At 40.9% G+C, this 22006-nt stretch overlaps 1 protein-coding gene across 4 annotated transcripts in view; it reads left to right on the forward strand.

The window, feature by feature from the left end:
* Positions 1-22006, forward strand: part of SHB (SH2 domain containing adaptor protein B) — a 109405-nt gene that overhangs the window by 36027 nt on the left and 51372 nt on the right. For all 4 annotated transcript variants that reach the window (XM_086771101.1, XM_086771100.1, XM_086771102.1 and 1 more), the window contains exons 3-5: positions 7493-7708; positions 16291-16459; positions 21744-21863. In XM_086771101.1, coding sequence (XP_086627227.1) covers positions 7493-7708; positions 16291-16459; positions 21744-21863 — 505 coding nt within the window. The remainder of the gene's footprint in view (positions 1-7492; positions 7709-16290; positions 16460-21743; positions 21864-22006) is intronic.

Genomic DNA, 22006 nt, shown 5'->3' on the forward strand with positions numbered 1-22006 from the left:
ATTTCAGTACATACTTTCCGTGCAAAATATTAAAGGTTTTTGTTGCTATGATACTTACCATAAAGGGACTTCACCCCTCCTGATCTTGCTATGACTGGTCTGATAGTCTTTCTTTATCAGGACTGTTGGAATGTAAAGTTCTTTTTAATGCTTCTTCCTGGGGTAATGAGTCATACTTGAACTTCAGGAGGATTTCCTTAATGATGCAGGCTGTTTCAAGACATTGCTCTTCACATCAAGAGGTTATGGCAAGCTCTCGCACCAAGGCAGGGGAACAAATGTCTGTTGTTCATTCCTGGAAAATCACTTACTTCTGAGTCACTTGGCTTCTGTTGAGAAGGAAAAATCAGGGAAGATCTTCTCATAACCAGCTTTTCCTGCAGCAAAATCTGGAATCATGAGCATTGGGGGGCAATTGCTGCAGTCTCAAAGCAAAACAGCTCCTCTGCTATTGGAATGTTATTGTTGTTCTCCTGTGTCCCAGCAGTTGGAGGCATCCAGCTGGACCTGGAAGCAGAGCAGAAAGCAGTTTGACTTCTGGTGGCCAGAGGTGAAATTTGAGCGGAGGTAAAATTTAGCTTCTGTGGTGAATAGATTTTGCACTAATACAATGAGAATTCTGCAGCATGAGTTCTAAAACATTTCTAGATTATTTTGTCAAGATGGGCATGAAAATAAACATTAATGGTGAGGCTTGGAATAAGCAAGCAGTTGACTAAGTATTTCTGACCTGTTTATGGGGAGGGAAAGTAAATTGGTTCAACTGGAGCCAATGTTCTTGTGTCAGGGTGATCTTTGCATTAGCATGCGTGTTACACTTCTGGCAGACTGGCAAGTTATTGATTGATGTGTAGCCTTGCCATACATCTGGTGCAAGCAGCTCACTGCCCTTTAATGTGGTTACATACTGGTTCAGTGGCTCTCCATTGGAAGCCTCAAGAGCAGAGCAAGTGGAGAGCAGAGGTTTGGGCCAGTTCAGCAAGACCTGTGGCCTTCATCTGCTAGAGACGGACAGGTTGTGAGGATAATATCTCGGGATATGCATTAGGTATTCACCAGTACCTCTTAATGTCAGCCTGAGCCTTCTCAAGTTTGTTTCTGCTCCCATTAATAACTTCAGGTTTTCAGTAGCAGATGAGAATACAAGGAATACAAGTGACTGTTGTGCATAAGCAGGCCTTGTGCTTGAGTTATGTTCTCGGGTATCTTTTTTTTAATTTTTTTTTTCCTGGTGTGGTGCTCTCCCAGTTTTCCCAGGCTTGTCTACAGAAACAGTGTGCTACAGCAAGTCCTCCAAATACATTTTGGACTGCCCTCCTGGGACTGTTGAATATGAAATGTTTGAATCTACATTTCAAAAGTTGTGCTGCTCTTAACTCTGCTCTGACTATCCTAGTTGAAGACAGGTTAGCCTGTTCCCTAGCTGCTGAAACACTCCCTTTCCCTGTATGGCATTTTGTTTATACAGGACAAGATGCAAGTAGTGAACTCTAGCAAGGGATTATTTTTTGCTTACTTGCTTTAATTAAACATCCAGATCTTTCTGACATTTAGCTTATCTGTGTGTCTTGAAAACTTGATACCAGAAGGATCTGTGAAAGTTGCTTCAATGCTAAAATTCTTGCAGCTGTAATTATCTAGTAGATTTGAGTGGTGCAAATGTCCTAAGTGAGAATAGCAGCACAGTGGTATTCACTCCAGGTTGGTTATAGTTCTGTATGTTGTGTAGTTGGTAGTAGGTTGCATTTTTTTTATGTGGTTAGCAGGAAGCTAAATCCAGGTCACTAGGACTGAAGCTGTTTAAATGCTAACTTCTGAGAAGAGGGCATACGTGAAGCAACCATGTGGAGGAGACCTGTAGTCTGAATACAGAGATGGGGGGCAGAAATTCTTAAAACTAACAGCTGTGCTCTGTACAATCCTATTCCAGTGCAGTGTTTACAAGTTAATATGTGTTAAAGAAATGAATGAACAATCTGCTGGGCTTCCTTCAAATAGCTTTGTATGTGAACAAAGTTAAGTGCATGCACAAATTACCTTGAAAAATTATTATACTTTCATTCAAGGGCTTCTATCAACAGCTATTTGTTGGTGTTAGGAGCATTGGCAAGTATTTTGTCTCATGCTTTAGGAAATAGAGTGAAGCTTTATCCACCTGTACGACTAGTACGATCAACTCTACATTGAGCTCCGTATTGTTGAATGGAGATGTGTGCAACTAAGTATGCTGTGTAAAATCCCAGCAGTAGAATTGTCGTCTGTCCTGAGTTCTGCTCTTAGGCTTCTCGGTACAAAGGGTGTTGATAGCCCTTGTAATTTGCTTAAAAGCCAATTTCAGTGCTAGCTTTTCAAAATTTGTCCTTGTCCAGATTTGGCTCACTAGAATAAGTCTTTGGTGGTAATGCAAGCAGCTGAGGAGCTGGTAGGGCTGTCATTTTAAATCCTGCACCAGTCCTGAATCCTGTAGCTGAAGTGGAGATGGGTGTGTTTTATCACAGTTGTACCTGATATGTGTGAATCAGTGCACTTTGTAATCTGACATACTGATGAGTCGAAACTTTTTTTTTTTAAGAGTGTGACTACATTGTTTGACCTATTTTTAGTGTTTGCTTTGTTTTGCTTTAGTTTGAGATGAAGGAAATATCTATTGACATCTGTACTGGAGACTAATCTTGTTGTTTTGTTGTCTGTTGCATACTTTTGGAGGGAAAGCAGTAGAAGCTCAACTGTTGGGTTCTGTAAGCAAGTATCATCTTCAAAGTTTCCTTTTGCTGGCTTCATAGGTGTTCTGTTTTCTTAGCGATATATCCCCTAATTCTCTTGAAACTCACCTCAGTGCATCTGTGAGTAATGCTGTTGAATTCTTTAAGACTATTAAGAGGTTTAGTGTGGCTGCTGGAAAGGCAACCATGAGGTTATCTGCTTGTCCTGTGAACCTTTGTCTGTTTCGTGTTTGAGTGTTTGTCAGAGTTGTTCACCAAATGGGAAAAAGGATGTCAAGTTCAGTCTTTATCTCATAATCCTGTTTTCCCAGATGTCTCAGTTTCTGTACCTTGCAGTCGGTTTCTTAGTTTTAGACAGGAGTCCAGACTCCTGGAGCCTGATTTTGTTATAACTGTTAATCTGCGAGAATAAGAATTATTTGTGGGGATCTAAAGTGAAAAATAAAAAAAAAAAAAAGGGAAATTGACACAGTTTTGGACTCTCTGGTTATTCCAGTAACTATTTTAGCATTTAGAGTTCTCATTGTTACAGGCTGCATGAAAACCATGAGAAATGCTTCATCGCAAATGTTCTATTGTCTTCAACTACCTAATTCTTAAATATCAAGTCTGCCGGAGCTATGAGTGTCTAAAATGCTAATACTGCTTCTGATCCAGATTAAGCTTTGCTGCCTGTTATCAAAAGGAACTGTGTCTAATTTAACTTCTAGTAAAATTTCCTTACAAATGCTGTTCCACTATATTAAGTAAAAGATGGGCTTTAATGCAAATTTATAGGAAGCTTTATAAAAGAGGCTGTATGTAAGTATGTGGGTGTAAGTGTGTATGTGTATACACATATTTTTATATAGAGTCATAGAATAGTTAGGGTTGGAAGGGACCTTCAAAGGTCATCTAGTCCAACCCCCATGCAAGGAGCAGGGACATCTTCAACTAGATGTGGTTGCTCAGAGCCCTATCCAACCTGACCTTGAATGTTTCCAGGGATGGGGCATCCACCACCTCTCTGGGCAATCTTTTCCAGTGTTCTACCACCCTCAGTGTAAAAACTTCTTTCCTTATGTCCAATCTGAATCTGCCTCCTTCTATTTTAAAACCATTACCCTTCATCCTGTCACAACAGGCCCTGCTGAAGAGTTGGTCCCGTCTTTCTTATAAGCCCCTTTTAGGGACTCGAAGGCTGCTATAATGTCTCCCTGGAGCCTCCTCTTCTCCAGGCTGAACAGCCCCAACTCTCTCAGCCTGTCCTTACAGGAGAGGTGCTCCAGCCCTCTTATCATCTTTGTGGCCCTCCTCTGGACCCTCTGCAACTGATCCATGCCCTTCTTGTGTTGGGGACTCCAGAACTGGACACAGTACTCCAGGTGGGGTCTCACCAGGGCAGAGTAGAGGGGCAGAATCACCTCCCTCGATCTGCTGGCCACGCTCCTCTTGATGCAGCCCAGGATGCGGTTGGCTTTCTGGGCTGCAAGTGCACATTGTCAGCTCATGTTAAGCTTCTCATCCACCATCACTCCCAAGTCCTTCTCCTCAGGGCTCCTCTCAATCCATTCTTTGCCCAGCCTGTATTTGTGCCTGGGCTTGCCCTTGCCCATACCCAGGTGCAGGACCTTGCACTTGGCCTGGTTGAACTTCATGAGGTTTACACGGGCCAACCTCTCCAGCCTGTCAAGGTCCCTCTGGATGACATCCCTTCCCTCACAGCTTGGTGTTGTCAGCAAATTTGCTGAGGGTGCTGCAAGTATATATGCATGCATATGTATTCTCCTTCTACTTGTTCACTCTCCCTACGTTTTAGTTTTAGCTTGACACACTTTTCTACTTTAGGAGGAAAATTTCTATTTTTTCTAAATGTGATTCCTGAATATGAACCATGAATCAGTAGCATACCACCTTCTACTTGCAGGTAGTGTTTTCTGTGCAGTTTCACACTTTAGTCCTGTGGATAAAAGAAAAATGTTGATTGTGGACTCCTGTATTGAAATATGCTAACACACTAGAAGGTAGTGGTGTCTAAGTGTTTGGCATTTAAAATTAATAGTTTGGTTTGGTTTAATGTGGTTTGGTTTTTGGTTTGTTTTTTTTTTTTTTTTCTTTTGATAAAGTCTTTGATTTGGTAGGATCATGGCTTTTGTTCCTCAGAAATACACACTGCCTCGAGTAGCACTGGCTGGCTTCACAGTACTGAAATACTATGTTTCTGACTTCAGAAGAAATAGAATGTTTATCTTTTTCATCCAGGAGCATTCAAGACAGTACTAGCTGTGTGTTCTTTCTAATATAGGTTTTTCTTAATGCAATATTTTTCCTTGAGCATAATTATTTTCAAAAGATAGCTGATAGACAAAGACTGTGTTTTAATTGAAAAGATTCAAAGTACTTTTTTCAAATAAGCTGCTCTTTAAGATACCATTTTCTAGGTTTTGCTTGTATTGAAAGATGGTAATGTGGTTATCATTCATAACTATCTTGCTTGTATTTACATCATTGATTTTGGTGTATATGTCTTCAGGTTTACTGTATTTGTAATGTATATATATTTTTTTTTCCCAAGCAATAAGGACACTGTCATATTGTAGACATTTCACAGTGCTTTTGAAATAGTTTGAAGCAATTACTTGTTTATAATGTTCTTGCTGATAGATGAGTTGATGAATGGCCTTTGTTATAGTAATGGAGAGAACTGCTCTAAATCTTTACTTCATGCGCAGGTTAAAAAGTTCTCTCCCTTTTCTCTCCCTTCTCCCTTTTTTTTTTTTTTCTTCTTAGGTAACTCTATAGTTTGCTGCAATTAATGAAATTCTTATTTCATTCTAGCAGTGGTTGGGATAATCACAGAACGACTGAAGTCAGAAGGGACCTCTTGATATTATCTAATAAAAAACTCTGTTCAAGCAGAGTCAACTAGAACAGGTTGTCCATGGCTACGTCCAGTCATGTCTTGAATATCTCCAGAGATTGAGACTCTACAGCTTCTCTGGGCGACCTGTTTCAATGTTTGACCATTATCACAGTAAAAAGGCATTTTCTTGTGTTCAGATGGAATTTGATGTATTTTGATTTATGTCTGTTGACTCTTGTACTGTCACTGGATACTGCCAATAAAAGTCTGGCTCCATCTTCACTCTCTTCCATCACATATTTATATGCATTGATAAGGTCTCCACTGAAATTTATCTTCTCTAGGCTGACCAGTCCCACCTGTCAGCCTCTCCTCATATGAAAAATGCTCCAGTCCCATTATCAGCTTCATAGTCCTTTGGACTTGCTCCGGTGTGTCTATGTCTTTCTTGCATTGGGAGGTGAAAATTGGACGCAGCAGTCCAGATGCGGCCTCACTAGTGCTGAGCAGAGAGAAAGAATCACCTCTCTTGACCTTCTTTCAACACTCCAAGTGTGCCCAAGTTTGTGTTGGCCCATTTTACAATAAGGGTGCATTGCTGGCTTACGTTTCACTTGCGATTGTACAGGATCCCAAAGTACTTCTCTGCTGAACCGCTTTACAGCCGGTTAGCCTGCAATTTTCCGGCATCCCCAAGTCCTTCTGAATGGCAGCACAGCCATCTGGTCTATCACCCACTCCATTCAGTTTTGCATCAGTAGATGGAGCGACCCTGGCTTTTTCTAGCCAAGGCTCAGCAAGCTCCAAAGAATGGAGGCACCTCCCATGGCTTACCTGGAGAGGTATCCTAGGGCCACATTACACATCAGGGGAAGAATGTTCCCCTGATGTCCCACTTGGATCTCTCAAGCTACATTTTGAGCCTATTTTTCCTTATTGCATCTTCTGACATTTCCCCATAATAGTTTGGCTCTGACTGCCCTTCAGGCAGCTGAGCGCTGCTGTTACATCCCTCTTGATCTTCACCTCATCAGACTAACAAAAAAAATCTCTCCTTATTGTAGGCCCCAGGGCCCTGCTGTCTTGGTAGCTCTGCACTGGCTACTTTCTAGTTTTATGAACTACCTCACTTCTTGAACACTCCTTGTAGGAAGTGTGCAGACTGGATATATTAGGACCCACCTGTTGGTGGATGTAGCCTCCTTGGGGCCAAGACTGAAGGCATAACAGCTTGCCCCTTGATTTGCTATCTGTGCTTCTCTTTAACAAAGCTCAGTTTTTGGTTTGCTGTATTCAGGAGGGCAGTACACTGTTCCTTTCTGTGAAGCTTCATGTTTATTTTTTATAAGGTCAGTGTTAATTTAAAGAAATACATGTTCCTTAATACAATAGAGCTAAGCTTTAGTTACCAGTGCTGTTGTTTAATGTTCTAACTCTAGTCCTAGCTCATTTTCTGTTGATATTCTGTAGAGGTAACTGGAGGGATTTTTTTAATCACTGTATAAAATTATACTGTGGGATTTATTTTTGTGGTCTTTGTATCTTCAATTTGCACTTTGAACAATCTCCTCTTGAAGAGTTAAAAGCATACATAAATTTCAGCATTCTTGGGAATTTATGCAGTTGCTTGTAAGGGTGCTTTACACATGCTGACAGGGATTGTGTGCTTCCTGTAATCTGGCTTTGTGCAAGCTGGGGAATGTTGGTGGAGGCTGTTTGTGTTGTGGTTGTTAGCTGGAGCAAACTCTTGCTTCCAGCTGGTTACCAAATGTAGAGATAGAATTTAGAATTCTTGTATAAGCTTGCCATCTGTATAATTATGTGGCTATTAAGGAATGGATGGAAGTTGCATGCTCTGAAATTATTAACTGTGATGATAAAGCATGGTTACTAGTGATTCTGATGCATTTTGCTTTCTTGCCAACAGAGTTTCAGAAGCAGGAAGTCATGAAGTCACATCAGAAAAGCATGCAACTCTATGACACACCCTATGAACCAGAAGGCAGTGGTGTGGAATCTGATTCTGAAAGTGTGGTGAGTCACAATTTACAAGAGAGCAAATTGCCACAGGATGATGACAGGCCTGCAGATGAGTATGATCAGCCATGGGAGTGGAACAAAATCACCATCCCAGCTCTAGCAGGTAAGATTCCTAGATCCCAGCAAGGAAATTCTCTCTCACACCCATAGCATATGTACCTGCCTTTGGGAGAATTCAAGTATTTCTGCTCTTTTGGTGTGTATGGAGGGATAAGCCTCTGAAAATCAAATGTGGGTAGTCTCAAATCTTTACCTGCTGCAGAAATGTGGAACACTGCACTTTTTGTTTGGTACTTCAGCTGACCTGTTGTTAGCCATCTCAGCACTTGGTTCATGTTAGTAAAACTTCTGTTTCTCCCACTCCTTGCTTCTATCCCCATTTTAATTGACGTGATGTAGGTAGTGTTTATTGTTGAGTGGGTCTATGATAACGGAGTTGCTTTGCAAGGTCTTTAAATTGTGGGACAATTCTTAAAGAGGCAGGATGAAAAATAGCTGTGTAATGTTCATGCAATAGCATGCTTCTGCTCAGTGATTAATTTCTTGGTATTTGGAGTGTTTTCATTATAATTGCAAGCATTTCTGTGGATATATAGAACTTGGTTTTGGATTAATCCTTTTGAATTGTTGAAGTTTTCCCATGTCAGAATTTGTCAGTCAGGAGATAAGACACAAATTGTTTTCTGTCTCGATGAATGTCTGTGCTTGGTGTTGGTTAGACTGCTTTGTGAAAATGGCTGAGGGGGGAGCTTCGTTCAGTGAGGATGTGATTCTTGAAGCCAAAGCTTTTTCTTTCATGGAGCATCTGTGTGCCCAGCAAAGTCCAGCTGTGTCAGTTGGCCTGTCTGTGTTCCAGGATACTCTTGTGGTGTGCTAAAGACATACATGCTCTATGATTTTCCCCTCAATGGTGTGTTCTAGTGAAAAGCTGTGTCTAGAAGCAGAGTTGTTCCCCTTCATTTTTAGGAGTCAACTTGGCAGAAAGCTTGGAAAGGAAAGTTGTGTGTAATGATGATTGTGGGGATGAGGAGGGAAGAAAAGAGATGTGGCTCTGGGAGAAGCCTGAGAGAATGATTAGTAGTGAGTGTGCATTTACCTTGGGTAAATCCTGCTTGAAAAACCTGTTTGCTTTCTGTGCTGAAACTACTAGATCTGTTAATGGAAGGAGAGCAGGAGTTGTCATCTATATTGACTTTAGCCTTCAGCATGTTGTGTTGTGACATCAGCTGTGTTATCTCATTTGGAATGCCATAGCCTAGATGGGTGGACTACTAAGCGAAAACCTGTCAGGGTCATTGACCTCAAAGGGCAGAGCTTAGGGATTCATACTTTTTGTGGAGTCTGGATACACGTTTGATTTCTCAGGGCATCTGTTCTGGAACCCTTCCTGTTCAGCATCTTTATCAATAACCCAGAGTAGTAGGAGAGGAAATGCACCTCATGAAGTTTGGAAGGATATCAAATGAAAGGGAGGGTATGTATGTGCAGAGCCACTGTTCAGAGGGACCTGGACAGGCTGGAGAAATGGACTGACTCCAAGTTTACAAAATCCATCTTGGACAGACTCATACCTGCATCTGGAGCAGACTAACCCCATGCAATTATATGTACTGAGGACTGGCTGACTTGCTGTGTTACAGCTTTGCTGGAAGGGGCTTAAGAAGTCCTGGGGGAAAGTGGCCTAAATGTGGCTAGCAGTGTTCCCCAGCAGTGATGAAGGCTAGCAGCAGGAGTAACTGGCCTGTGTAAACAGGAGTATAGCCAATAGATCAAGCAAAGTGACTGTTCCTCTTTACTTGACATTTCTTGAACGATGTGTCTAATGCTGTGTCCAGTATTGTGATGCAAGAAAGATGTTGATAAATGTTGACGTCAGCAACAGAGAGCCACCGAAATAACATGAAACTGAGCACATTGCTTGTGAGGACATGCTGAGAGGACATGGCTGTGAGGACAGCTTGCTCAGCATGGAGAAGAGAAAGCTTTGGGGACATGTAATAGCATCTTTCCAATGCCTCTGAGAAGGTCTTCAAGAAGATGGACCCAGGTTCTTCTCAAATGAGCAGACGTGTAATGGGAAGATGAGACATAAGTTGAAACAGGAAAGGTTCTGACTTTATATGGAGAAAAGGTTTTCCTCTACAAGGACAGTCAAGCATTGGAATCAATTGTCCAGGGAGCTTTTGCAGTCTTCATCTTTAGATTTATTTCTTTTTTTTCATCCTGCATGAAAGGATGACTCGATAAAGTTCTGAGCAACCTGATCTGATCAGATAGCAGACCCTGCCTTAAGCGGGTTGGACTAGACACCTGCCATGATCCCTTTCCACCTGAATTATTCTATGATTTTGCAATTCTGTGTGCCATGATATTGCCACACTACAGAAATGAGAAGTGACTTGTCTCCACATCTATGCAGGGCTACTGTTCTGTAAACAGCACCTGTTGTGACAATACCCTTCTTGGGTGTTTCTGATCTGATCCCCTAATAGGTAGGAGGACGTCAGTGACAGAAATGTTTCTCTTCTAACATAGTGGAGTACAGCAGTGTCAATCTGTTGTGAGAGAGATCCTGCTTCTCTGCTTCGTTTGTTCTTATATCTTTAGGTTGTGGTTCATTTGGGTTTGTTTCCAGACCAAGCTGATGTCTGCAGTATCACATCCTGTGAAATGTGAGTGGAAGCAAGAGACAAATGGATGAACCTGAAGGAGCTGCTTAAAAATAAACCTCTTGCTCAACATCCACTTTCCTCTTATTGGGCTCCTAAGGAGCAGAAGAGGAGGACAGAGAAAACTGATTTCTGCTTCCTAGCGGCATAGTTTACTCTGGCATGTGAGCTGTTAATAATCTTGCGGAGTTCCAGGCTCAGTTACTTTTCCATTAAGCATATGCTGATAGTTCTTTCAAGCCTGGGTCTAAACCAGTATCCAGTTCTGCTGGATACTGTGCAGATAAAGTAGTCTCTCTCACTAAAGACCATGAACTCCAGTACAAAAGTCTAACCTGCTCGTGTGGCTTCTGGTAGGATATACTGTTCTGCTGTTGAGCTCTGCCTGTTAAGCTTCAGTTCAGACTTGCCTGAGCTGACTCATCCTCTTTGCTGGACCCATTAAAATGCTTGCAAGACTTGTGCTGGGAGATTGCTTGGCTGTGAGATCCTGACTATGATTTGGGATATCTATTATATGTCAAGATAGGTTAACCAACTGAGATGTGTGTCAGCAGGTTCCCAGTGCCACAATGGCTGCTTTGCAGATGCTGAATATCAGTTCGGCCCATGTGTGTAGAGCTTTCTACTTTGCGTTTATAGTATGGCACTGGCATCTGCCCCAGTTCAGTAGATATTTTCGTGCATTTTCATGTGTCGTTATGATAGCAGCAACGGCGCTCACCTGACCAGTGAGCCTTACTACATAGCAGCATGGTCCACAGTAATTCTGTTGTAGAGGAATGATGTCTGCTACCTGGAAAGATACACAAGCTATCCACAGCACATGTAGGGGTTGTGCAGAGCCACAAGTAGTGAATATGCAGGGAGTCTTAGGCTGCACTCTGCATTGTTTTCCAGGGAATTTCTCTGTTCTCCATTCTAGTGGAGGGTTTTCCACTATTTTCCCTCTGCCACCATGTCTGCATCTTGCCCATGTTTCTTTTTTCGTTTGTAGTCTTCTTTTCCTCTTTCTTTTGTCCCACAGAACTGCATCTAAGTCTAGACTCTCTCATTCATCCTCCTACTGGATACCTGGTTCCACTCTGTTGGGATTTCTCTTCTCCCACCTTCAGATACCTGCTTGCTGTCACCCAAGACCCTCTCCTGTTAGCTGTGTGTACATTTCTGCCCACAAGGAAGTACTGTGTGATTCCTCATTCATTCCCATCCTTCTAGCCCTCTGGGTATGTCTGGGCCACAGTGACTACAAAATGCTGTTGAAGAGCTCCTGCAAAGAGGCCTAATAGTTAATTCTTGCTGACTGTGTTAGCTGAAAGGCTTTCCATTATTTTTTGGCAACCTGTCCTGTGTTTGCCTGGCCGGAGGCATGTTCAGCCATTCTTGCATGTGTTCTTGGACAGTTTGAGGTTAGACTTACTTTTGAGCAAAAAGTATTTTGTTTGAAGGTAAGAAGGTAAGTAAAGTCCTTGAACTGCATAAAAGGGCAGGGAGGAGCAAATGCTTGAACAGGTGACATGTAGGTCTTCAAGGTGAAATTCTTTAGGACTATTTATCTCTCTGTAGCTTGTTTCTGTGGTTTAGCATAGCACAGGGATTCTGTGAGTTGAGTTTTTCCTTGCATACCAGTTTTGATAATTTTTTGAAGGCTAAGAGTAATATCAGAGTTATTGTGAGCTTCTCACACAAGGATTGTGATTGTGTGCTACCCACAAGTTATTTTTCTTTCAAAGTATGCAAAATACCTCAACCAGAAACTTCATTGTTCAGCAAAACTGAGATATAAGCTGTGGGACCAGTATGCATCTCGCTCCATCTGCAGCGAGATCACACTTTACAGATTTCTCAATTAGTAATACAGCAGCCACAGAAAAGGGATTATTAGTTTTAAAAATTATTGTCTTAAGAGTTACATGTGTGCATATGGAAATCTTAGACTTTATTCTTCATGTATTGTGCATACTATATGTAATGGCTGATTTTTAATTCATTGAATCCAGAGAACAAATTTGTTAGTTTCTACTCTATAGCTTTCTGTACAGAACTCATTTGGTATTTGTAAGCTCTCTGAGCTCTGTAATTGTCTTCATGCCCACTTTTTTGGTCTTTATCAGGTAAATTCTGAAATAGTTTTTTTGAGTGTTGATTTAAAAAAAAAGAATCTTAGTTTTGTTAATATTTTTTCTTCATCTGTAGTTTTTAGGTTGTTTATGTATGACTGAATTAGTAAGGCACAATCCATCTAATATGAGATTCTATGACTGGCCTATGTGTAAATATTTTTCTAAGCATTATGTAGTTAACTCTTATGAAAGCACACTAAATTGAAATTTTGCTTTACAAAAGCAACAAACTAAAAAGAAGTTTAATTAAAAAGTATTTTGATATAGTTGAATTACTTATGGGTTCAACATGTAGAGATCTATTTTAAAATGCTAAGAGAGTGAACATTTTTTGAGATTAATTAGATTTCTTTGCATCTGTCATTCATTGTAACTTAGTGTGTCTTAGGTACTTGTTATTTACTACAAAGGAATGCATAAAAATGCAAGCGTAGATTCAAGCTGCTGTCTCATCTAGTGTCACTATACTTCAACTAACTCCTAGGAATTATAAATGTTGAAAACAAGGAAAGAAGAGGTTCTAAGTTGTAAGCACTGGGGAGTTAGCAGTAGAGAAGTATTGACCCTCTCTTAAGATGTGTGAAGTGCTTTTCTGACTTACTGTGTACTGTGGTTCTGTAATGTAGCTAAAGTAGCTGGACCAGGTGGGGTTGTTTTCAGATCTCAGCTGTGCTGGATTTCTCTGAAGAGCACAATCTTGGTCTAAGCGGTATCAGAAATTCTAGCAATGGACAATTCCCAGTTTACAGGCCCACAAATACCACCCCCAACTACTTGGATTGTGGAGGCTGTCAACCTGAAGGGACCATCTGCTAAAACTTTCCTATTTTGAAAAGTTCATCTGAAGGGAAGAACAGACGTTTGTGAAGTGAAGTGCAGACACAAAGAAACTTATGTAGCAAATGGTTTTGATTTGTCAGGGACAGACTTAGGAAACAAACCAAATTGGCAAGCGACACTAGAATTATCATGAGGTTAATTACTCATTTACTCATCCAAGTGTTTTAAGGAAAACATTTGTTCCTCTGCCATGATTACAAGATTTGTTGCTAAAGCATTAGTAGGACCTGTTTGTCTCCAAACTGGAGTTTGAGATGTGCCAGACTGAAAGTGTGCACAGACTGTGAAGTCTCGTCAGGTTGAGGGGAACGTGTTTGCACTGTGGGTCCTATGCGTGGAGCTGGTGTCATGCTGACACTTGCGGAACAAGCTAGGTATAGCTTTCCTCAGGGACTTGTGCTGTTAACTGCAGTGCTGAAAGACATATCTCTGTGTAGCAGAGCTGGAGTACAGCATTTTGACTGTCTGCAGCTTGAGTTCATTCACAAATTTTGTTTTGTTTCATTGGAGGCTATATAGCTGAAGCTGAAATGTGGTTTTGATGGTTGCTATGGGAAGTGGACAGGACTTGCTAGACCTACTGCTGAGTTCGGCTAAGTGATTAGCCTGGAAGAGCTGAGCTTGGCAAAGTAATAGGTACAAAGTAACTTTCTGATTCATGAATCTGACTGGAAAAGGAGATAAGACCCCCAGAGAGGCTGTTGAGGAATGTTCAGGAATGATACTAGCTTCCATTTGAGTGTATGAGAAATTGGGCCTTTCCAGGCTGTCATGTGAGGATAGCAAACCTTTGGGTAAAGGAAATGCGTGTAAAGTTTATAGAGCATATCTTAGTATTGCTTTACAAAATAAGTGGCCCTCTCTTATGAAGAGGGCTTGTGTTAGGAAGAGAGCCATCTGGTAGTTGTTTTCAGCACTGATCATGGACTCCTCGAAGAAGCATCTGTAGATGCCAGACTTGGTCACCTCTGCTGGCTGCAACTGCTGTTGCACAGAAAGCTGGTGCCTAGGATTCTGGAAGACTTGAAGCAGGGGAGTTCTGGCATACTACCATCATAGGGGTATGACACTAGCTACAGGCCAGAGGAAGAGAGGTCACATGGAGAGTGAGGAAGGGTCAGGTATGCAGTCAGTTCCATAACTGTAACGGCTATGTAAACAGAAGTACCATAGCAATAAAAAACTTTAGTCTGCCAGCTGCATGGAATTCAGCTTCTGAACCTTCACTGTGTATACTGCTGCTCTGGTTACAAGGGGATTTATAGCAGCCAAAACTCAGTCCTGATAACAACATTGCATCAGTTGGTGCCTGATTGTGTGTCATGTTTGTCAGTTAGGGCAGGAGACCAGAGACATGTCTGAGCTTTTCAGACAGAGAAAACATTCAAAACCATCTGAAATTTAACTATATGCTATTTTTGGAGAACAGATCCTACTTTTAACCATCATGTTGTTTACAGTGAGAACTGAGTTTCATGTTAGTTTTGTGAACTGATTTTTTTGGTGTCTGAAAGATGCTGCTTGGTCAGAAGCTGACATTGAGTTCACTAGTATTTACAGCGTTCCCAAATTACATCTAGATGGTTTTTTTTACCATTTAAATAATAGTGCTGTTCGTATATGTCATTGGCAAGTACACACATGCAATGTTTCTCCTTGTTATGCTAATCAGCTTTCATTATCCAGTAATGAAGTTAAATTTGACTTTCCATTTTAAGAAATAACTAGCCATGCATACTTCAGAAAATTATTTTGCCCAAATTTTGCAATAACTTGTGCATACTTTCTCTGAGTAGAGGGGGAATTTGGAAGTGTTCTAAGACCCATGAGGAAAGCATATAACAACAACAACAAAAAAACCCTCCAAAACATTTTCCACTTCCAACATATCTCTAATCTGTATGCATTATCTTTTTGAACATTACAGCTACCTTTCTGTTGTATAGCGTTGATTTAAAAGAGTAAGTACTATCAGCCACATGCCTATGTGTTGAGGTAAGTTGCAGTACTAGAAACATGCATCTCGTGCATCCTAAATGCATGAGATCTACAACATGCTGTTGTATGGAGTCCCTTTAATTGTACTTGTAACATTTTCGCTGATATTGCTGTTGAAACTCACAGAGGAGCTGACTGTGCGGTGTTTATGTGCATTGTGATATTTGCCTCCTGGTAACAGTGAAGTTTTTTCTCTCCCCCTGGATGACCTTAAAACAATAATCCACCTGCAGCTGGGAGTGTTAGTTTTTGATGAAGAAGCAAACCATAAAAGGTAGTCAGAGTCAGGAAGATGGTGTGGGTAGCTCCTTTCACCATTTCTGTCAATATTCTGTCCTCTTACTTTTTGAAATTATAGACAAGTAGAATCTGTAAATGTAATGAATTAGGATGCCGACATCATTAGTATATGCTTTGCTATAGATGTTGTAGTCCTCTCAGAAATTACAGCTTTGCAAAGTTGTATTGATTTTCTTGGAATAATACAGTTTGTGAGAGAAACTGACAAATACTTAGTGTTGCAAGGCAAAAGCTTTGTGCCAGCATTGTATAAGTGGATACATTTTTAATTCATTGCTGCTTGCCAATATTTCTGATGTGGATAGATGGATGTTAGCTGTCTGCATTTACACTCAGATCACTGTTAGGAAGATTCCACATGAACTGAGGCAAGCTCAATTATTGATGTTCTCACTTGTTTGTTATTGTAATTATGGCAGGTGACTGAAAGCCTACCTTTGTTTCTGTTACTTGTTTGTTACTTGTTTAATAGTACCATCTCTGTGTCAAATGTTAAGCTAAGCTCTAGTTACTGTAACAAAGTTTAGAAGAGTGTGGATTTTGTTACCAGAAAAGCAAAAGAGTTTTGAGATTTTATTTGCATACTTAGAAACACTTTTACATGATACATATAACTTTATAGATAAAACACTACAGCTTAATGTTTGTGGATGCGTGTTTGTTCTCTCTGTAAAATGTGAAACCTCTCTAAGAGCTATGACTATTTTGGTCCTTGTTAACCTTGCCTGGAGAGGTAATTATTGTGTATCTTGCAGCTCAGTTTAATGGAAGTGAGAAACCGCAAGCATTTCCTCCCACAAATGACCAGCGCAGGCAGTTAAGAGCACCTGATGGAGGCTTTAAACCCATCAAACATGGCAGTCCAGAATTTTGTGGGATCCTGGGAGAAAGAATAGATGCAACTATTCAACTGGAAAAGCAGATGTAAGTAAGCACAGTAATTGCTCTCTAGCTCTCTGCCTTGCCACTTACAGGAACAGCAAGTGTCCCAGATCCTGCTGTCCAGCTCCCCCTCCTCAGTATCCCCTGTCTTAGTGGTTACAAAAAAACCTATTCGTATTAATCCTGCAAAGTGTAAGTCACTTTTGGGGAGGACAAAATAGAGTTAAACGGAAAACTCATCTCAAGAACAGTGAATTTTATCTGCCAAGTATGTGCAGTTTTTCCACTTTCAATGATGTTGATTACATTGCATTAGGGAAAATAGGTGATGGAATGACTCACTGTCCTATATCATACCAAAGGTGCAATCTCATAGAATAGGCCAGAATCCCTCATTACACACACACACACAAATCTTATTGTGGAGCAATTTACACAGATTGCACTGATATTTTTGAGCACTGAGAAGTCCAATGGATTCACATGGGAAAGTGAGGAAGCTGTGTCTTGAGTCCCTGAAAGTAGTCCCACTTCAGACACTATCATTCTAAGTTAGTTGCAGAATTTATTTTCACATGAGAGGGAGGGCATAATTTAGCACTAATGTGAGTATGGTCTTTGTGAGAATACTTTGTTTCTGATTGGTAGTGGTATCGCGAGGATTATCAATCCTTTTGCATTTCAGATCCTCAGTAGGAGAGAATCCTCTCTCTCAGCTGTGTCTGAGAGAAGGTAGTTCGAGAAATTAATTTTCCTTTGACATGCTATTTTTACGTGCAATATTTGGAAACTTAAGTTTGAAACAGAGAATACTATCATCTGCATGGTGTCATCTGCCATCTAAGCAACCTCAGCCTTTGAACTATCTGCTCACTGACAGATTGTAGACATATATCCAACAGAGGAATTAACAACCACTGTTGAGAAATCACTTTCTGTTAGGTAAATGACTAAAAATTTGACTGTAAAATTTAGTCCTCGGATTTGGGTAGTTCCAGCCCACCATAATCCTCAAAAATACATTTAAAATACTGTGGGAAGTTGAGCATCGATTAATTAACTTTTGGCTCATAAATATATTGTTGTGTAGTTGTCTTTTTTTAGTATAACTGCAGTTATATAAAACTGCAATTGATAATAACAACTGAAAACTGCAGAGCTAGTTCTACTTCCTTTAATTATTCAAGTGCTAATCATGAGATTCTTCTTGATGCTTATGGAACATCAAACCTGAAATGAGTGCACAGTTAACAATAATGTGTCAGAAAATGGAAGAGTTTGGATTTACTGTACCTTAGATTATTCAAAATCATGCAAACTGCCAAAGTTTTAGTAGTGTGAGACCACTCCACAGCACATGCCAAGCCACTCCAGCTTTCTCTACAAAAATGGAGTCTGTTTTGGGGAGGAGAGAGGAGTACAAGATCTAGAGGAAAGTAAGCAAGCAAATTGACAAGTGAGTTTCTAATAGGTAGGTTAGGAAGTTTCACAAGAAGGCAGAAATAGCAAAGTGTGATAATATATCAAGAAAATATTTCTAGTTGCTTGTGATTAAGGAATCTGTGACTATGAACTTAGTAACTCATGGACATGAATTGAATGAATTTCTTCCATTTCCTCCTTAACAGTGAAAAGAAGAAAGTATGTTCTGCTGTTTCCATTATCTTATTGAAAGTGAGTCTCTCCCAGTCTTGTATACAAGATCTGGCAACTTCCTGTTTTTCTCTGACCAATTCAGAAACAGAGTAGCGTTGTACATTATATGAGCTGTAAAAACTCATACTTACTGTATAACTGATGCAGCTGTTCTGTCTTCAGTGAAGCTGTGGCCACTTAAAGGCTGAAACCTGAGCATTGAGAAAGTAAGGGCTGTCAGGAAGAATGTTGTATGAACCACAGTCCTGGGAGAAGATCCTGATAAAGGTCAAACTGTGTGATTATGTTTGAATTTTGCTTTCATGCCGATATATTCCAGGATATCCTAGAAGACATGTATGTCTTTAGGTTTTTATGTCCCATGCTTTTGCACTGGTTTCTTTCACAAGTTGTCACTTCACTATTTTGTGATCACATCATTGACATTTGAATGAATGTTTTACCTTTCTGCACAAATACCTATACGCTGACATTTAACAAATAGACACACCCAGGGCAAACAGCCCAAGTACAGTTGAAACAGTAAATTATTCAGGCACTTTAAGCTGATTATAGCACTATTCTTATCTCTCTAGCTGGAACAGGAGCAATCTGAGTGTCACATTTACATGGGCATATGATTCACAAGCAATTACACTTCTGGATACTGATGTTTACTCTCAGCTGTAGCCAAAACAGCTTCCAGGCATCACTTCTGAGTCAGATGTTCTCCCATGAGCAGTTTTCTTCATACTTTGTTGGGTTTCTTCCAACTCTTTCTAAAGCAGATTTTGTTTCCTGGAACCAAACATGCATTCTTTTTCCATGAACCTCTCTGCCAACTGAGGAACATGAGATCTGAAGAATGTGTGAAATACTTCCCCCTTAATATCAGAGTCCAGAGTATCGTCCTGGTTTTGGTGAGGTTGTATTTTATTTCAGTTTTATTTGGGGAGAAAAGAAAGAAAAAATCTTTATGGCTAATAGGAATGATTTTTAGACCCTCCCAAATCCATTTTCTGATTCACACTTAGTGATAATATACTTCCCGTACACTCAGAAGACAACCTAGACTTTAAATTGCTTGTTGGGAAATATCCTTCAGCAGTAAACATCTAATGGTGGCTAGAGAGAACATTGCCTAAAAATATTTGCATCTATGCCTCAATTTCATTTGTGAAGTGATGAAGCTGTCAGGGCCTCCCTTTCTAGTCTGTCTTGAATATACAATAGTATAACTCTCTTTTTGGCGTTCTCTAGTGCAGTCTTTGGTTGTAACCAGGCACAGAATTAATTCTTAATTTGAGCACCAAATTTTGATAAGCACGTTCATCAGATTTGACAGTGGAGCTGACATCAGTACAGATAGTTAAGAGCATGACTTCTGTAAAAGGGATCTTTCTGGTCTTTATTCACTTACTTTTTAGTTGGAATCATAGAATCATAGAATGGTTAGGGTTGGAAGGGACCTTCAAAGGTCATCTAGTCCAACCCCCCTGCAAGGAGCAGTGACATCTTCAATAAGATCAGGTTGCTTAGAGCCTCATCCAACCTGGCCTTGAATGTTTCCAGGCATGGGGCATCTGCCACCTCTCTGGGCAACCTGGTCCAGTGTTCACCAACCTTAGTGTAAAAAAAAAGATTTTTCCTAGTGTCTAATCTAAATCTACCTCCCTCTATTTTAAAACCATTACCCGTTGCCCTATCACAACTATGAGGTCTCCCTGGAGCCTCCTCTTCTCCAAGCTGAACAGCTTCAACTCTCTCAGCCTGTCCTCATAGGAGATGTGCTCCAGCCTTCTTATCATCTTTGTTGCCCTCCTCTGGACCCTCTGCAACTGGTCCATGTCCTTCTTCTGTTGGGGGCTCCAGAACAGGACCCAGTACTCCAGGTGGGGTCTCACCAGGGCAGAGTAGCGGGGGAGAATCACCTCCCTCAACCTGCTGGCCATGCTCCTCTTGATGCAGCCCAGGATGCGGTTGGCCCCCTTGGGTCTGCAAGGGCTTATTGCTAGCTCGTGTTGAGCTTCTCATCTACCATCACTCCCAAGTCCCTCTCCTCAGGGCTGGTCTCGATCCATTCTCCACCCAGCCTGTATTTGTGCCTGGGATTGCCATGACCCAGGGGCAGGACCTTGCACTTGGCCTGGTTGAACTTCATGAGGTTGGCACAGGCCCACCTGTCCAGCCTGTCAAGGTCCCTCTGGATGGCATCCCTCCCTTCCAGCGTGTCGACGGCACCGCACAGCTTGGTGTAGTCGGCAAACTTGCTGAGGGTGCACTCTATCCCACTGTCCATATCACCGACAAAGATGTTGAACAGTGCCGGGCTGAACATGGACCCCTGAAGAACACCACTCATCACCGGTCTCCACTTGGATATTGAACCGTTGACCACCACTCTCTGAGTGTGGCCATCCAGCTAATTCCTTACCAACCGAGTGGTCTGTCCATTGAAGCCATGCCTCTCCAGTTTGGAGAGAAGGATGCTGTGCAGGACAGTGTCAAATGCCTTGCACAAGTCCAGGTGGATGATATCTCCCTTAGAGTAAGCTGAGCAAAGAAATATAATTAGAACAAATAGACAAGAACTTTTTTGAGCAAGGCCAGTGACAGTTCCTGGTAATAACAGACAGAGAGCACTTCTGATGTATGCATTACATCAGTTCCCCATCCCTGGAAACATTCAATGCCAGGTTGGATGAGGCTCTGAGCAACCTGATCTAGTTGAAGATGTCTCTGCTTCTTGCAGGGCAGTTGGACTAGATGACCTTTGAAGGTCCCTTCCAACCATAACTATTCCATGATTCTATGATTATCCTGCTTAGGCAGGCATGGTAGTGTTACATTATGCTTCAGAGTGCATCTGGCAATTGCAGGAAGTGAGAGCTCTTCCTTACAGATGCTAAGGAAAACTGACTCAGTGCAGGGCCAGGCACATTATATTGCTTGGGAAATCTTGGGGAAGAATCAAAGTATTTACTACTGGACAGTGAGATTTTAATCGGTGATAACAGAGCAGCATGTGCTGAGGAGGTTCTTTTTTTGCAGTGGTCAGTTTAGCGAAGGACCCGCCTCTCCTCTCCCCATTTCCCTTCTTCCCTAAATTGATCACACCCACTCCACAGATCCACCAGAGATTTACCTTAGAGCTCTCTGAGTTGTCACATATGTGATTAGAACAATTCTCTTTGTTGTAGATTACTTTATCACTTTTCTCCTTTCTCAATTATTTATTTTAGCAAATCTTTTCCACTATTAACTGTTCATATTCTTCAGATGTGATTTTCTTTTTGTTGGCTTTTGTTTGTTTTCTTTTTGTTCTTTCGATATTAGTTGAAATACTGATATATCACAGGGATGAAATAGAATAAATGTGTATATTGTGAATCTACTGCTTGCAAGATAGAGATTATAATGTGTTGCTCTGAGTGGGAATATCTTACATAAATATGTACACCAGTCCTGTTGCATGTTCTCCTGATCTGTTTTTTTCCTTCAGCTGACAGGAGCTACAGGCAAGTTGTAAAGTTAACTTCAGATAATACAAGTAATGTGCATTTTATCCATATGTCAGAACTTAAAGATATCTATGTGATATTAACCACTACTTATACCTTAAAGAAACAACATAGTGAGAGGAGTATGAGTTGGAATGTATGTGTGTATAAATCTCTCTACTTTCTCCTAGATGGTATCACGGAGCAATCAGTCGGACAGATGCAGAAAACCTGTTACGTTTATGTAAAGAGTGTAGCTACCTTGTAAGAAATAGTCAAACAAGCAAGCATGACTATTCTCTTTCACTGAAGTAAGTACTTGTCAGTAAAACAAAATAAATGTAATTTATAAGCCATAACTTCTCTAGTGAGAGAGGAGAAGGTGATCTGATCTGTTGCTGCACTGGTTCAGCTCAGAAGGACACTCAAAGAGTTTGAGACTCTCAGTCTGTAT

The sequence above is a fragment of the Chlamydotis macqueenii genome, chromosome Z (assembly GCF_036417535.1).
Source record: "Chlamydotis macqueenii isolate bChlMac1 chromosome Z, bChlMac1.mat, whole genome shotgun sequence".
Taxonomy (NCBI): domain Eukaryota; kingdom Metazoa; phylum Chordata; class Aves; order Otidiformes; family Otididae; genus Chlamydotis; species Chlamydotis macqueenii.